This window comes from Cydia pomonella, chromosome 2 (genome assembly GCF_033807575.1).
Source record: "Cydia pomonella isolate Wapato2018A chromosome 2, ilCydPomo1, whole genome shotgun sequence".
NCBI lineage: Eukaryota > Metazoa > Arthropoda > Insecta > Lepidoptera > Tortricidae > Cydia > Cydia pomonella.
The window spans coordinates 19,372,639-19,390,925 of NC_084704.1; the positions used below are offsets into that span (position 1 = coordinate 19,372,639).

The following is an 18,287-nucleotide window of genomic DNA, read 5'->3' on the forward strand; positions in this document are numbered from 1 at the left end:
TTTCACCATTCTGATTAAATTGTTTGATCAAATGAGGTGGTGTGGACGCAAACGCCCATTTGGCTCGCCGATTTTGACCGCCGATTATGACCGATATTACCGATAAAATGGAGGTGCGCCCAAGAATAACAATTTGCGACGCTAGTATTCGCGTTTGGGGGCATTTTTTAAAAAATATATAGCGATCAAATATCTCCATAAATCTAGAATTGGTAATTAAATTGGAGATTGACGCCCATTTCTTTTCTGATCCAATCGGTAGATCCTCTCTGGATTGGCCTTATAACGTACAATACCTATTTTTTTTTTGCAAAAAAGTGTTTAATTATGTTTATTTATTCCTCACTTACACGCCATTCCGTCTTTATAAATGTTTGTAACATGTTTCTAATGATTAAAAAGAACTTTATTCACCTGTCGAAGTTTCTTCACAGTCTTCTTCGCACAGTTCAAAGTTGTATTCTTCTATTTCTTTACAGCTTTCTGGTACCTTCTCGTATTCCTAAATAAATAACATAAACAATATAATATGTTATAAAATAATACTAGTACGACGGGAAAAGACCTGTGACTTTCAATGCGGAGGTCACGAGTTCGGAACATGATGGCCTACCACGAAAACCGCGAATTTTCGTTATCTGCCTCTCTATTACTATTATATTGCATATTCGAGCGATGGCTGCGAGAGAGAGGCAGATCTTAATGCTATTTTCAATATTCCCTCTGGCCTGGCTCGTACCAAAAATGTTTCTCGGAACTTACGAATAAATACGTATAAAATGTTATTGGATAGCGAAGGAAAACAACGTGAGAAAACCTGCATACATCCGTGAAAAAAATCATAGGTGTAAGTGTATGTGAAGTTGCCAGCCCGCTTTTAGGCTAAAGTGGGGAATATAGTTCAAACCCGCTCGCGTGCGTGTCTGCATGCACCCTGTGTCGTGCCATGGCCGTGCCGCTATATATTATGTCGGCTGAATCAATATTGGCCGAAATATTACTTATATTAGTAATACTTTTATATATAATATGTATTTTGCTACATATGAGTGAGGAATGGAGACAGACTCGACGAAACTTCGATTGTACACCGTGTTTTTTTAAACTTCATTAATTTCAAGGGCGCATACTTGAGCTAAAATTAAGTTAATTTCTCAAAGATACAGGTATTAGGTACCTATTCTAATTAATTCCATTTTGAAGATAATTTTTATTTGATAAGGTCCTAACGAGCGTGTGCTTAGGGTTTATTTACATGTTGATTATTTATTATTTATTTATTATTATTTATTTCCAAAATAGTTGTACAGCATAACAGTATATACTAAATCACTGCAAAACTACAAACAAACTGAAACAAAAATAGGTTAACTAATAATATTATGTACAATTACTAATTAGGCATCGACAGTTTCTAGGCAGGTTACCACACTAAGCTATAACACTGACTATGCTATGAAACCACTAAGCTATGAAACTGTTGAAGGACATGCATCCATCCTCTCACAGAACCTCAACAATTCATCTCGCACTTCGCTTCACCACATTAATATTTAGTAAGAGTTGATACATTTACTTTAAATCCAAATGGATGACCGGTTTGGCCTAGTGGGTAGTGACCCTGCCTACGAAGCTGATGGCTCCGGGTTCAAATCCTGGTAAGGGCATTTATTCGTGTGATGAGCATGGATATTTGTTCCTGAGTCATGGATGGGTGTTTTCTATGTATTGAATATTTATAAATATTTATATATTATATTTATCGTTGTCTAAGTACCCTCAACACAAGCCTATTGAGCTTACTGTGGGACTTAGTCAATTTGTGTAATAATGTCCTATAATATTTATTTATTTACTTATTTAAATACTATCTCCAACTATTGATGCAGGATCAGCACGATGTTTGAAATAGGGGAGATCCGTCTACCAAAATAAAATTATGAAAGTATGTTATTTATATAGTTTTTACCATAAGAAATACGAGTTTAATATTATTTTGTTATGAAAACATGATATTTATTTTTAACTATTTTTGTTCTCATGAGTGACGTCACTATAGCAAAAACAAGTATTCAATTTGCACTTCACTTTTGACGTTTCTTTGTCAACGCTGCATTGCTATGATGACGTCACAAAATCACACGAAAGGTAGCTTTGTGGCGCAAACATGTATTGCTTAAGTTTTGAAACAATTTTTATAAATATATATGAAAAAAAGCGGCCAAGTGCGAGTCGGATTCGCCCATGAAGGGTCCCGTACCATTTATGACGTATTAAAAAAACTACTTACTAGATCTCGTTCAAACTAATTTTCGGTGGAAGTTTGCATGGTAATGTATATCATATATTTTTTTTACAATTTTCATTCTGTTATTTTAGAAGTTACAGAGGGGGGGGGGGGGGGGGGGACACATTTTTCCACTTTGGAAGTGTCTCTCGCGCAAACTATTCAGTTTAGAAAAAAAAATATCTTAGAAACTTAAATATCATTTTTGAAGACCTACTATCCATAGATACCCCACACGTATGGGTTTGATGAAAGAAAAGTTTTTATTTTTTTATTTTATGACGTATTAAAAAAAAAACTACTTGCTAGATCTCATTCAAACCAATTTTCGGTGGAAGTTTGCATGGTAATGTATATCTTATATTTTTTTTAGATTTTTCATTCCGTTATTTTAGAAGTTACAGGGGGCCCACATTTTACCACTTTGGAAGTCTCTCGCGCAAACTATTCAGTTTAGAAAAAATGATATTAGAAACCTAAATATCATTTTTAAAGACCTATCCATAGATACCCCACACGTATGGGTTTTTTTTGTAGTGCACGAATTTGTCAAGAGATGGCGCCACCTCCGAGATAGAACGCGCTAACGATGTGTCGACGTAGAATCATGACCTCCGAGATGCAAATTACCGATCCATATTAAAAGCTAAGATCGGATTAGTGCTTGGTTGGCTGCATTCGAGCTATTGAAAACCTTCCAACATTAATCTTGCGAACTAGTCTGATAGCAGCGCGGTGTCGAAACGCCAGCTGACGTCAGTAGTTTCGTGTAATATTAATAGTTCTTGTAATTTAACCGACTCTGATAATTACGTTGTTTTCGTCTGCGGAGAGTAACCCTTACTGCATTATAATTTTATGACGTATTAACAAAAACTACTTACTAGATCTCGTTCAAACCAATTTTCGGTGGAAGTTTGCATGGTAATGTACATCATATTTTTTTTTAGGTTTATCATTCTTCTATTTTAGAAGTTACGGGGGGGGGGGGGGACTCATTTTACCACTTTGGAAGTGTCTCTCGCGCAAACTATTCAGTTTAGAAAAATATGATATTAGAAACCTCAATATCATTTTTCAAGACCTATCCATAGATACCTCACACGTATGGGTTTCATGAAAAAAGATTTTTTGAGTTTGAGTTCTAAGTACGGGAAACCCCCAAAATTTATTGTTTCTTTTTTCTATTTTTGTGTAAAAATATTAATGCGGTTTATAGAATACATCTACTTACCAAGTTTGAACAGTATAGCTCTTTTGTTTCGGAGAAAAGTGGCTGTGACATAAACGGACAGACAGACGGACATGGCGAATCTATAAGGGTTCCGTTTTTTGCCATTTGGCTACGGAAGCCTAAAAATGTGGAATAGCCAAACAATTGATAACTAAGTATGTCATATTTTTCTCAGACTTCAAAAGACTCAGACACGTCATATCATAAGCAACCATTTATCTTTGGATTTCAATTGGTACAAAAAAACATTAGATTAATAAACATAAAGCCAGAGAGACACTATAGTATACAATATTGAAAAACCCTTTGAATCTCATCTCATTTCATATGGCCTGAGGTGTAATATTAAGAATCTGAATCTCTTATGACTTTGAAATTCAGATCCATAATATCAGACCATGTGAAATGTACTTAACCATAGAGATACCTACTTATTATAATTTCAAACCGTGTGGGATACGTCTCTATAGATAGTTTCATTCTTACACCTCCACACCTCATTGAGATTATTATAGTAGGCGAAAAATAAAGGCAATAAAACAATTATAGCCGGTCAAACAACATTGTCAGTAAAAAAAGGCGCGAAATTCAAATGTTCTATGGGATGATAACTCTTGGCGGACGGAAATGGAATGGCGTGACAGACTTTAACTCTAAAAGGTATTAATTGCTTGCGTATATACCTCGTCGTCCCCATACTCGACGGGATGGTTGTTGACCAAGTGGTACCGCTCCCGTTTGTGCTGCCCTCTGCGCTTGCCACCTTCACAGCTACCAACGCATTCGTCCCAGTCGCTCCAAGCTGACATGGGACACTCCGGTGATGATTCTGGATCCGTTACTAACGGTGTTTCACTAAAAAGTCAATTTTTATTTTCATTGTAATATGGCGCATTTACACTGCGTCGATTCTGAGGGCCTACCGCGAACACAGAAGTTCGATTAAGGCGTAATCAGAGTGGCAGAGAAAGATGCCCGCAATTTGCGAATTCCGGTGTACCCGGTAGGCCCGGGTGTCGCCAGGGGGTAGCAAGGGGAGTCAGCTGCCTATAAATTAAATATTTTTTCACCTAACCAGCTCGTAAATAGCTCAATAGTGGGACCGGATTTTTGCCCTATAAGTTTCGATAATTCTAAAGAGTGAAAAGTGATGTTTATCTGGTATGGGACATATTTTTAAGCATATTTGTAATATATGAAGAAAAGTTAGAACGAGCGTTAGATATAAATAAGGTATTTATGTATTTTTATTGATGAATTTTGAATATTGAGTTAAAGTACAAAATTTAAGCATCGTCTTTTATAATATGTATGAGGCTTTATGCTATCAAATTTTTAGAAAAAAAATCAACGTGCTACTTTGTCAAACTCAAGTTAGCTTATTATTTTGTCAATATTGAATTAAAGTTTGAAAAATCCACACTATCATATCTAAATTCTTAAGTTAATAGGCAAGGCAAAAAAATTAGAAGAATAGGATATGTGCTTTACAATTAATATGCGTTTTTTGTCCTGTAAGATCTAATATTGAATTAAAGTCCGTAGAGATAAGTCTATTACTATAAAATAATATATGCAGCCATTTTATGGAAAGTAAGAAATATCTGTGTGTAGCTTGCATTGTAATAGTAAAATATCAACTTATAAAGGCGCGATATTCATAACCACGCCGCGCTGGTCCGTCAACATGTCGGCTCGGCGCGCGGGAGCCTATCGTAGCCGAGCTAGTGAGCGATAGATACCTCGCCCCGCCCCCCGCTCAGCTTCGCAAGCGCTGTTTGTCTTTTCTTTCAAATCATTCATTTGTTTGTTTATCGTGCACATAAATTAGATGCGGACATTACATGAATTTAATTATAGAATAAAAGTTATTATGACTTCAAGATGAGTGAAAAATGTTTGATATGTGTACTGTACTGACTTAGTAACAGAGAAAAAACGAGGAATTGAGCAGCTAATAACTGTGAGTAAATAATCTTTCTTGGTGATGGGAAAGTTAAATATTTCTACGGGAAGGAGGAACTACGTTTCCATAAAAAGTGTAGATTATACATTGAGTCGAAGGCTATACCGGCGTACAAAAGACTAATGGAGGTGGCATCAGAGGGCTTACCGCGAATCACGTTCGACGTGTTGCCTCCCTGTCATACTCACGTACGAATTTACAAGTGCGACACAGAGGTAACACGTCGAACGTGGTTCGCGATAGGCCCTCAAATGTACAGCCAAGTGACGATGATGAAAATTACATTTTCAAAACTTTTGTCTTTTGTTACCATTGTGTTAGCCGCCTGTACTTACTTTCAACATATATTAGTAGTTTATGTTACTGCTACATAATAAAAGGCATTAAAATACACGAGTGTGGGCTTAGGAAACGAACGAAGTGAGTTTCTTAAAAAGATCACACGAGTGTTTTAATGCCTAATTATGTATAGTTATTGCAGGTAGTTCGCAATCACACTTTGAGCACAGGCATTATAAGAGAGGTATGGGCATTGTGAATGTCATCTCGCTCTGTGTGGTAGGGCACAGCACAGCGGATGTCATTCCAGATCTAGAGCAGAGCCCAACTGGGGAAGTACCTCCACCTTACAGAAAATCGCAGCCAAATAACACTAGACCCTACTCATAGTGTTGTGTTCCTGCCGGTGAGTAAGGTTGCCAGAGCTCAACAAGGGGTGGGAGGGTGTTAGGGTCGGCAACGCGCATGTAACTCCTCTGGAGTTGCAGGCGTACATAGGCTACGGATACTGCTTACCATCAGGCAGGCCGTATGTTTGTTTGCCACCGACGTAATATAAAAATATATAAAAAACACACAATTAAAATATTGCATACGACATGTGCTAATTATTTGTCTCAGTGTAAACAAAAATATATCATAATTATGATATCAATTTTTAAATTCAAAATGGCGGACATGTTTTATAACTTATTTTAAGAAATTATGAGTAGTTTAAGTCTTTAAAAAGCAAGAAATTGCTTCTTGCTTCTGTTTGTATATGTATCATCAGTGGCGGATTTACCAGCAGGCTGAGTAGGCTCGAGCCTAGGGCGGCAGATTTTGGGGGCGGCAAATTTGGGGACCGATTTTTTTTTTTACCTCAGAAATCAAAAAGATTTTTCTATGACGGCGTTCTGATGTCTTACAGATAGGAGTCTGCAACAAATTTTGTCGATGACTTTTCTCTCTCACTTGTCATTGCACATTCCGAGAGTAGCAAACTTCCATATTCTAGAGTAAAACAGCTAGTTCGCCGCCCCTCAAGCAGTAATCGGCCTCTCGCCTCTGCGCTGCGCCCTTTGCCCACACTTCTTATGAGTGAAAAGAGCGCAATTGTAAAAAATATGCCCCTCTTCCCACTAACAACCCATACATGCCAGTCTTACTACTGGTTGGAGGCTACGAACTGGATGGTTTGTATATAATTTTTCGATTTTTATTCGAATATAATGAATAATTTAGTGAATAATTTTACCGATTTCAATCTAATGTATCGACTATTTATTACGTGTTTCACATGCACTTCTTCACAGCTTCAGAAAATTTGATTGGAAAATTATTTTACGTGCAATTTCAACGAAATTGTTGCATTGTAAAAATAATGTATGATATGACAATTGTTAAGGCAAGGGCGGCAAAAACTATTCAGCCTATACCTTGAAAATTTGTAAATCCGCCACTGTGTATGATGTGTATCATGTAGTATTTGATGTTTTCATTATTTTTGAAAGTCCTCAGGGTGCCGATTACGAAAATGACATCCATTATGGAACCCTCTTCACACATAGATCTTTTTTTTTTTTTTGGCGGACATTCATTTTTCTTAAAAATCGGTATGGGTGTCATCTCCGAGGTTCTTCGAGGTTCCGATTACGAAAATGACGTCCATTTTGCAATCCAAGATGGCGGACATTATTTTTTCTTAAAAATCGATATGGGTATCATCTCCAAGGTTCCTCGGGGTTCCGATGACAAAAATGACATCCATTTTGAAATCCAAGATGGCAGACATTAATTTTTCTTAAAAATCGATATCGGTGTCATCTCCGAGGTTCCTCGGGGTTCCGATTACGAAAATGACGTTCATTTTGAAATCCAAGATGGCGGACATTAATTTTTCTTAAAAATCGATATGGGTGTCATCTCCGAGGTTCCTCGGAGTTCCGATTACGAAAATGACGTTCATTTTGAAATCCAAGATGGCGGAAATTATTTATTGTTAAAAGTCGATATGAGTGTCATATCCGAGGTTCCTCGGGATTCTGATTACGAAAATGACGTCTATTTTGAAATCCAAGATGGCGGACATTAATTTTTCTTAAAAATCGATATGGGTGTCATCTCCGAGGTTCCTCGGGGTTCCAATTACAAAAATGACGTCCATTTTGGCGGTTCTTGGTGGTGCAGATTTCAAAAATAGAGACCATTTTAGAATTAAAGGTGGTGGATATCACTGCTACACACATCGACACCCATTTCAAAAAGTAGCGTCCGCCATATTTATTTTCAAAATAGATGCCATTTTTGAAATCTACACCCCTAAAAACCCAGAAAACAACACCCATGACGACTTTTTCAAAAAAGTGACGTCCGCCATCTTTATTTCCAAAATGGACGTCATTTGTAAAATTAGTACACATACATCATACAACATGAAAACTAAAAACATTTCCATCCTCTTTTGGGCAGTTGTGTAAGTCTGTAATATCCCTAGGTAACAATCATTGCGCATACATATGAAAAGTCATATTATATTGTGTCATACATTTTTAGCCTTAATATTTGATGACATAAATGGCAGTTGTCATATATTTTTTGTGCATACCTAACGAACCTAACCTAAAATTTTATGCGAATTAAATGTATGACTTTAAAAATTATGACAACTCATTTATGACAAAAACCCAGTTATGCGCAGGAATAATTCTGAGGAAACATTTTTATGACTTATAATTTTATGCATAAAGTGTTATGATTATGACAATTAAAAATATGACAAAAGTTGTTATGCGATCAGAGTTTATCACCCTAAATGCATAAATTTATGCACACCTTCTGGGATGAAGCACACTCGAATTACACCCATTTAGGACCAAAGGAAGGCAGTAAAACGATTTCTAGGTTGTTGGGAATTAATTCTTCGAAAAAAATCTAAGTTGATTGGCCTATTGAGAGGATGTTGAAAGTTAGCATTTCATTGAGTGTGGTTAGGAATTTGGGGGATTTGAAACTTCGTAGAAAGATACTGTGATTTTTGTCAGAGGTCAAATTATTAACCCAACAGCATTTTTTTCTGCACGTTGTTCTAAGAATTACAAGAAGCAAAATAGAAATCCTGCAAACGAAGTTGCGGGCAACGACTAGTTGTTAATAATTTGATGATAATGATTGGTCTCACCTGGTGCTGGGGACAGTTGTTTTTACACTTGATTCTTTATCTTCTTCTGGAACAAAGTTGTTAAAACTTATGATTTTTTGAAGTAGGTAAGCATATTATTTTAATAACTTAAGAGGCTTTCAATACCTAAAGCGCGCACACTGTCTATTTGTATCGAAGTAAATGAGATAGCACTGTCGCATGTTACTGGGCCTGGGCAAGGGAATAATAAGAAAATTATTTAAATAAAAAAAGTGGATTATTAGTGTAATATGTTACTCGTTAGCGGTTTAGATATAAATGTTTTGAAATTGTGATTTTAATTGCAGACCCATAAGTCAAAACAATAAAGACATAGAACTGTTTAATTGTGATTTTAAGACCAATCTTTGCAATAATTTTCTATCGAGCCGATTCCGTTCAATCATGTATCGATTACGACCACGGTCTTTGAAATATTATGAATATTAACATTTATTTTTCTTACTTTACTAAAACAAATAGTCTTTCACAAAAAACTGTTTAAGTAACATCAATTTCAAGGACATTGGGTGTGGACAGCCCAGGGATCGGAAACCGGTATTTTTGTATGGGAACGAAAACGGTATTTTTTCGTTCTTTGTTAATTATTTCATTCCTAAACGGGCAATATAATAATACAAAGTCGTTATCTAAAAACACAACTGAGTTCTACATTTTGAGTATAAAATAAACCGAAATATATGGTTATTTCGATGTTTTTGCAAAAAACCGGTTCCGATCCCTGGGACAGCCCCTTAATAATATCAGCTAACCAGACGGGGCTATGTGAACGTAGGCTGATTTGAGCTGGGTATGTAGCCAAGATGCCAATTGTTTACGCTCTGTGAGGAACGAAACGCAGCGGTCTCTATCGTACTAATATGGAAGAGCGATAGAGAGATATGAATATGCTACGCTGCGGAGCGTTAGCGAATGGCATCTTGTCTAAGCACCCTGAGACAAAGGTGATTTTAACCCAATTGACCGCTCAGAGGGTCTAACTAAGATAGGTACCAATCGTATGCGCCGTAACGAAAGAAACAGTAAACTCTCTCTATCACTCTTCCATTCCTTATTAGTGCGACAGAGAGACATAAGCGTATCGTTCGCTACAGAGCGAGCGATTGCCCGATTAGCATTTTGGCTAAGGACCCGGATTCTTACGCCTGTAATCTGTTGACCAGTAATAGACTACGCATCTTACCTTCTTCTTTATCTCCTTCTTCTTCTTCTTCTTCTCCGGTGTTGTCGTTATTGCCTTCGCTTTCATCCTCACCGGAGGTCTCAGTATTATTTTTCAAGCAGTCCGGAGTAAGTTTGAATGTTCTTATTAGCTCGAAGTGGAGCTTCGCGAATGGCTTGGTTTCTTTGGGAGCATTCTGGAATTTTACATTGCCTATCGCCTGAGGAGGCATGAGGTTGTCGTTCGCTGACTGTAAATTTACATAGAATACCATTTTAATTGTAATACCTATATAGCTGAATGTTTTCGTACAGCTAGAATACATTCTAAGAAGTAAACGCAAGGCATAATTAAAACAATAATTGAATTAAACTGCATCAGAAAACTAAAAATCCTGGATCATTTTTTTACCTAATTACCTAAGGTTAGGGACCTTAGGAAATTACCAATAGATGTCTTAGCATTAGGGTCTTTTAGCATTTTAGCGTTAAAGTAAGACTTACATTAAAGTCCGATCCCTTGTCGGTTCCCGCATCCAATGGGTAGAGATTATAAGTTATATTTGGTGTCCACGTATTTGGATTTCTCGCGTTACATAGTTCTAGGTTGGATGCCCCTAAGAACCAGTCTGGCGAAGGCAGGATTGCTGTCACTACCGACACTAGGTGGTATTTCTGGTTCACACGGAAAATCGCAGAGGTGGCCGCATTTGTAGTGCGGGGCCTAGTTGCCTTGATTATGCTTCGAACACTGTTGCCAATCTGAAAAGGTATTAATTAAATGTGTGGTCTGAAGTTAGATAAGGAACCAATTAAAATAATGCAAAATATTTTGTTAAATCTCCAAATACTTAGCTGAGTTTCTAAATATAAGTAATCAAACACATCCCGCTTCATTTGGGGTAAGTCCTAACATCGTAGATTTTTACACACAAGTCATGCTCTAAAAGTTTTTTTTTGCTAGCCTATTTGTTACCTATTAAGCTTATTATCTCCCTGTAATCTCGACAACTCCCGATTTATTTATTTATTTAACCTTTATTGCACAATACTAAAAGAAGTACAAATGACGAACTTAATGCCTTAAGGCATTCTCTACCAGTCAACCATTGGCCCAAACAGAAACTTACAATTGGTGCGGAAAAGAAAATCAGTACAGAGAGATAAAAGTCACTATCTAAACACTACTATTATAAACTAACATGCATAAATACATAGTATTATAATAAATACAAACATATATAATATATACATACATACAAACATATATAATATATATATATTTGAAATATTGTACCCATTTAAAACCGTTGGTGTACGTCCGAAAAGTATTTACGTAATTTACGATTTAGTGCTTTTTCTGACCAGTGAAGTTGTATAAGTCGTCCCGCCATCTTCGTATTGGCTCTAATGCTCTAATCGTCTACGCCCTGCTTGCGGCATCGGGATGCATGCAGCAGACATGGCCCAGTTCCATTTGCCTTACCTTACCAGTGCCCAAGTTACCCAACCCATACTCAATAGTTAACCTTCAGTACCTTTTCCTGCATATCTAACTCCAGTACTGTAGTATTCCCCTGTTCAGCAAGTGTTTTAACTCCCTCGGACGCGTCTTTGTTGCTGATAAAGATTTTAAAGTTTTTGTTATGTGATGCCCCCACTATATCACTGAATGAAGGCGTACTCGTGTTGGACATGGGGTACAAGGGGCGGTGGGTATTATAAGACCATAGGCCTTCGAATGTCATCTGTGAAAGAAAAGAATTAATCTGATAATTGTTGCGGAAGGAGGGTTCTCTCCTTAACATAAGTAATTATAAAATGTTGTGTAGGCAGGCATTTTATAAAGTCAAGTACCTAGATGCTTTTCGACAATTTGTTTCCAAATCCACATTCCGTAATTAGATAATTGTCTTCAGACTTTTTATAGGTTTATCAAGAGTTGAACTGCAGATATATAGTTGATACGGGAAATGACGAATTTTCAGATGGAAATACGCACCTTATACCTGGCGTCTTCACACACAGAGCAATTAGGGCTTTCGTCCGGCGGCATGTCTTCAAGTTTGCGCACGTCCTCGCACACGCGTCGCGTCAGGCCGCTGTAGTACATGTCGTTTCTGATCGCCACCATTGCGTGGATGGTCACGCAGTCTTGGCCTTTGGGCGGAGCTTTCCATTTGGCCTCGGTAAAATGATATAAGACATCAACACATACACATGTAACATTACGTTTAAGTGAATAAGTAGATACATTAGCGAAAAGGAAGTCAAAGGCAGGCAACCGATAAACACTAACCTGATAAACTCTAAGGCAAGCCAAGGTAATTTGGATCAAAGTTGTAGGAGTGCTTTATTATGGAAATCTATTTATAGAGCGGGGACCCGCAGAATCAGACTAACTTACCTATAACCATCGATTCCGATTGCCAACGGCCTCCGTAGCCTGGTCGAAGTGACTTTATTGCGTATAAGTTGGAGGTCCTTAGTTCTAGTCTAGTCCCGGTAAATGGTAATTGTTTGTGTAACGAGTATGAATAAATATTTGCATATATTTCGTATCTGAGTTATGGGTGGGTGGGCATAACTAACTAACTAACTATGGGTGTTTTCTATTTACATGTATAAGTATTTAGTAGGTACCAAAATTACAAGCTTTGCTTAGTTTGGGGTAAGCTCGACCAGTGTCGAAATACCTATTAATACTCGTTATTACTTTAGGAATACCTACGTGTTGAAAGTTGGTACGTATGTATTTGGTTGTGTTTTTCGCTCCTACCCCATTTTTTGTGTGATAGTAAACGAGCAAACGAGCCGCTTGATGGGTAGCGGTCATCGACATAGACATCACAGGAGCCACTTTAGCGTTGTCGACCCTTGACAACCCTAAATACTAGGGCTCGCGGTCGTGTCCGGGTTTCGTGTACACGTGTACACATGTAGTCGGGTTCACGTGTAATTAAGATCCATGTATCCGCGTATCCGTGTACCCATGTACACGGCGAAACGGACCTTAAATACACGCGGGTCTAGCCCGTCCTTGCCGTGTAGTTGAGCTCCGATTGTTTAACAGTTTTATCGGATTTTCAATGTGATTTATACTGTGTTGTGTTATACCAATTTAATTTTTTGTACATATTTTGAAATTTTGAAAAGATACCACTACATTATTGTTATTATCTTGGAATAGTATCTTTAGTTAGTTGTTTATTGTCGTAGAATAAGACCATACCGCTCGTGCGTTGCTCTTTTTGTTATTTATACGACGCGTTCTACCACTTCTACCTGAGCCTTGTTAGACTTACTGAGATTGCTAGCTACGATTACAAACATCTTGAGGTAATAAATTATGTTATTATATTTATGTTTATTATCGGACGTTAAAATAAAATGGAGTCCATATAAGTTGAACGGAACGGGGATCTCATTGATGTTTACACATCGATAGAAACACCACTTTGCAAGTTATACGCTTTTCATTTTTTAACAATAAAGTTTATAACGACAAATTAACAGTAAACTACAATTGAAAAGAAACAACAAAACAAAAACTATTAATAAAACAACAAAACGGTACCCTTAACGTAGAAAGTCTAGTAGTTATCCAACTGACCAAGTGGCGAACTGGAGTCTAACTAAAGTTCTATGAGATACTTTATAAATATTAAGCATACATATTATTCATTGTTTGCTGTCTCTGTCATTAGTAAAATGTTTTTTAGTGCCGCGCGGCAACAAAACAATGGAATAATCCTACCTGAAGGGTTATTTGTTGCATTCTTTTGCAGATGTGTTGAGCTTATCAAAAAGAGATAAGACCAAAAGCGCCAATGCATGTTGTAAAAACAACACGTTCTTTTGAATGAGACACCTGCACTTTGCTTATTATCCGTGTCATGTATTTTGTTTTGCATAGGATATGGCCATTTAAAATACTCAATCCCATTTTGTTAGTACCCCGTTCGTAGTAGTTTCAATAAGCATAACTATCTATATATTTTTGTCTTAGTTACATAATTATTTAGGTCGGTAAAATATAAATTTATAAATTTAGATTTCATTGTTATAAAATGCATGTACCTAGTGCTACCTACTTAGACTTAAGAAATGTTGAAAGCCCTAATAGGGTGTCATGTAAATACCATCCTCAAATTGTATAATGAGCATGATTGCAATACAACAAATAATATAATTTACTTTCGTTATCAAAAAAACTACGTCCATGAAGAAATTGATATCAAGTAAGTCAGCGGTTGCTAAGATATTGTTAATATTAATCTCATTTAGAGTAAAGCAAAACATACGAATTATTGAAACAAAGTCTACGTACCTACTTATTATTGATATTACCAATCAATCCGGTAAAATTGCAAAGTCATCGAATGTTACTAATCTCTCTTATATTCAATCGTATCTCTTCATAACACAAATCTCTGCTACACGAAAATGAAGGGTCGAACCCGCGGGTAAATAAGATCCGTTATTTCGTGTATCCGTGTATCCGTGTACGCGGGTACGCGTGTAAGGCCGGCGCCCCACTGCAGCGCACGCTATGTACACGACCCACGTTCCTATACAAAATTTCGTGGGCTTGCCCACGGTTTGTATTAAAACGTGGGCCGTGGATGTAGCGTGCGCAGCAGTGGGGCGCCGGCCTAAACGTTTCTGAATCCGGGCAGATTCGTGTAGTTCGGGATCTTAGTACCGCCGGGCTTAAGAACACGGTTACCCGTGCCAGCGTGTAACACGTGTATCGGGAGCACTACTAAATACCCGCTTCATTATACAAAATAATATCCGCTTTATTATAGATACTAGATAGTACCTTCCTTCAACACTAGAGAACGGTATAAATTTCATACTTGACATTAAATTACCTGCACGATATTCTTAGGTACCAAATTCGTTTGAATTACTGTGTTATTGGGACATTCTCGGTCTCCAAATTTCGTCAGCGGATCATCCGGTAATAACTGACCAGCCAGAAAAATCTTCGGTTTTCTTCTGTTCTCAGGATTTTCTGCACTGTGCCCCGTCAACCAAATAGTAAAACCTATGAATTTGGCTTTACCGTCATTGGATTTAAGGATAACTAAAACATAAATTAAAGTATTAGCTTATATGAACCAACTTATAATTATTTATTATTTAGTATATTTTAACATTTTTAAATAATTAGTATATAATGCGTAAAAATCTTTTAAAGTCAGCCATATTATATTAATGCATAATGATTATGCTATATTCGCAAACAACCCTTGAAAAATAAAGTCCCATGCCCTTTAGGTGATTTATCAGTGCGCGCCCAGCGGGCTTAACCGTAAAGATAATAGGTACATGGTATTGTGTTCATTCATTACGGATTCAACGAACGCCAAGGTGGTGAAGGTGGATCTTAGGATGGGGCACGACTACTTCTCCAGACAAACGTAGGTCCCATTTTCCTCTCTTGATATTGACAATATGGAAAATATTTGTACATAGCTTGATGTAGCTACATGATGGGCAAATAAGAATAAAAATAATGAAAAATGGGATATTGTTTTTAAAATTTAACTATAATATTAAGTTTAAAAATTATCAAGTATAGTTAAAAAATATATTTTTCTGGGTTGGTATATACATGCGGAACATAATGTCTGACATATGTCCACCAGTTCCACCACTAACATCAGGGAAATGTGAGCCCTTATTATCGCAATTTTCAGCATATTTTCGCACATTTTCGGCGTTACCTTAGTAAATTTGTGTCGGATGGTCGGTTTAACTATTTAAATTTGTTCAGCTTGTAAGAATAAAAAACATGTTATTTATTAAGGTATAAACCTCTTACATTATAATGAATTATTCATTAATATTACACTACAACTACACTAAGATTAAAAAGGTATAAATGAAACCTTCCTCCTACAATAGCATGCAATAAACACGTTATTTTAGATAGCCCCAAAGAAATAAGTCAGGAGCTGTAAAATTTGGGTGGTGCCAATCACTGGCACTTTTGCTTGAAAGTAATCGAGCATACAGCGTGTTTTAAACAACACAAACATTTGAGAAAAAAATTGCGTGAGACATTTGGCAGAAATTATCTTCCGTGTATAATTGCCAACCCTGAATAATATAGGTGAAAAAATATTTATTATAATTATGCACATATGGTTAATATACATGATGGGGAAATAAGAGGTATACACTTGGTTTTTTAATTTTAAATAGATAATGTTGCAAATTACGTATTCAAAAAAAAACAATCCTATTAGGGTTCCGTTTTTATCTTTTGAGGTACGGAACCCAAAAATCTAAAAAATTCGAATTAGTTATTTTTTTCATTTTGAATACGTAATGTGTGACATTATTTACTTAGGTCACTATAGTTGGTCAAGCAAATCTTGTCAGTAGAAAAACGCGGCAAATTTGAAAAATCGCGGGCTAGCAACACTGTGTTCGAATAATTCCAAAATCGCGTGTAATCTGTGTTTTATCTGTAGAATGTGGATCGTCCATCTTGTTTGTTTACATTCCGAATCGGTGCTAATTCAAGAGAAATTTCTGCTCCCAGCATTAAAATAAATATCAATATATTAAATAATATTGTGCATGACCATAAGCAAAGTCAAGATGCCTACAATGTAAGTAAAATCATGCTCGTTGATCTTAACCATTAGAAAATTTTGAGGTTATGATAATTACTTCAAGATCCCGGAGAATTTTTAAGATAATGTGCAGTTTTTTCTGTTTCAGGGTTAAAAGGCTTAAATAAAGATAAAACGTATGCCTAAATATATCCAATAAGACCACGAATTGTGCCCTCGAAACCGCAACTGATTCGATTGTTCCCAATATCAACAGACGAAGTCCTCAAATATTTTCAAAGGTAACTTTTTTAAACAATCTTAAGACGTTTAAGAACCTTGATTATACCTACTTTCTTTCGCAACATCAACCTAATACTTCCATATGTTTGTTGCAGGATTAAAACTCGCCCAATATAAGGCGTTCGTAAAAGTTTCTCTTCATACAAAACTTGCCTACGGCGGTTTACGTACATACGTGTACATGTACAACGCAAACAAGACGAAAAATAAACTTGTTAATTAAAAAAACTAAAAAAATTGGGACAATAGTTTAGATTATTATTGTAAAAGTCATCACGAAAATATATTATTTAGGCTGATTTGTTTCATGCACTCAGCTATTGCACATGTATACCTATGAAAAATCCTAGTTTATACTTTCTGAAGTTGGTATGTACCTATTTAAAAGAAGTTTTAAGTCGCTTTACCTGTTTGTTCAATAAATTAAAATAATTTATTCAGTGTGCATAATTTTAGAAAAATATTTTAACATTTAAATCATACCTTCTTTTATCCAGAAACAATATAACTCCATATTACTCACATGAGTGGAAGTTGTTAAGTTTCCATTGTCAAGGTATCTTTGATTAATATTTTGAGTACCTGAAATTGTGTCAGTTCCTGACAAGTCTTGAATAGACTAATGTGAAAGTTAATAAAATTTCTTAACAGCATTCTCCTGATATCTAAATGACTTTTTTAAATATCTACATATAAAATATGATCTAGCCAATACATATACCTGTATAAAAACAGTAGTGTGAGCAAAACCTTACCAAGCTAGCATGTAAGAGTGGTCTCAGAGATATTGGAATATCTCTGTACTATAAATTAGGCAAATTGCTTTAGACTAAGTTTTATGTGTAACTACTACTATAAGAATACATTTTGAAACTTGGAATGGAAACTTTAAACTTGAAATTACAAATTTTCAAACAGATCTGTTTTATGCTTAAGATGCAATAAGTGACTAGGTACAAAGTATTCTGATGCTTGGAGTGGACCAGTAACATTGGTAACTTAATGATATTTTTTCAATGAATGGCCTGAATTAAGTGTAAGCTAAAGTGACCCGTATCTTAATTGCCTTGAAATTAAATGAACACCAAAATATCTGCAGTTGTGTTTTATTTATTTTTAATCTGTATATTTATATAAATATATTGTAAAACCATTTCAAAATTACACTGGTATGTGAATGTGACATTGTTCAAGAGAAATACACTAATTTACAATTAACAAGTGGCATAATTATTTTCTTTGGGCTTCTTCAGTTTCTGAACTGATGTTAAAAACAGCTTTCTACCGTGGTGCTCATGTTCTCT

General features: G+C 36.1%; 2 protein-coding genes across 5 annotated transcripts in view; both read right to left on the reverse strand.

Annotated features, from left to right (window-relative positions):
* The window catches only part of LOC133534609 (uncharacterized), a 201,521-nt gene that overhangs the window by 123,220 nt on the left and 60,014 nt on the right, over positions 1–18,287 (reverse strand). The window lies entirely within an intron of this gene.
* Positions 1–18,287, reverse strand: part of LOC133534602 (spondin-2-like) — a 29,169-nt gene that overhangs the window by 779 nt on the left and 10,103 nt on the right. For 2 of the 4 annotated variants that reach the window (XM_061873782.1, XM_061873784.1), the window contains 8 exons: positions 14,986–15,200; positions 12,111–12,293; positions 11,647–11,856; positions 10,613–10,870; positions 10,131–10,359; positions 8,927–8,972; positions 4,205–4,376; positions 415–502 (listed from right to left, as the gene is read on the reverse strand). In XM_061873782.1, coding sequence (XP_061729766.1) covers positions 415–502; positions 4,205–4,376; positions 8,927–8,972; positions 10,131–10,359; positions 10,613–10,870; positions 11,647–11,856; positions 12,111–12,293; positions 14,986–15,200 — 1,401 coding nt within the window. Of the gene's footprint in view, positions 1–414; positions 503–4,204; positions 4,377–8,926; positions 8,973–10,130; positions 10,360–10,612; positions 10,871–11,646; positions 11,857–12,110; positions 12,294–14,985; positions 15,201–18,287 lie in introns of those variants that run through there. The other 2 variants (XM_061873783.1, XM_061873785.1) reach the window with 2 other exon arrangements.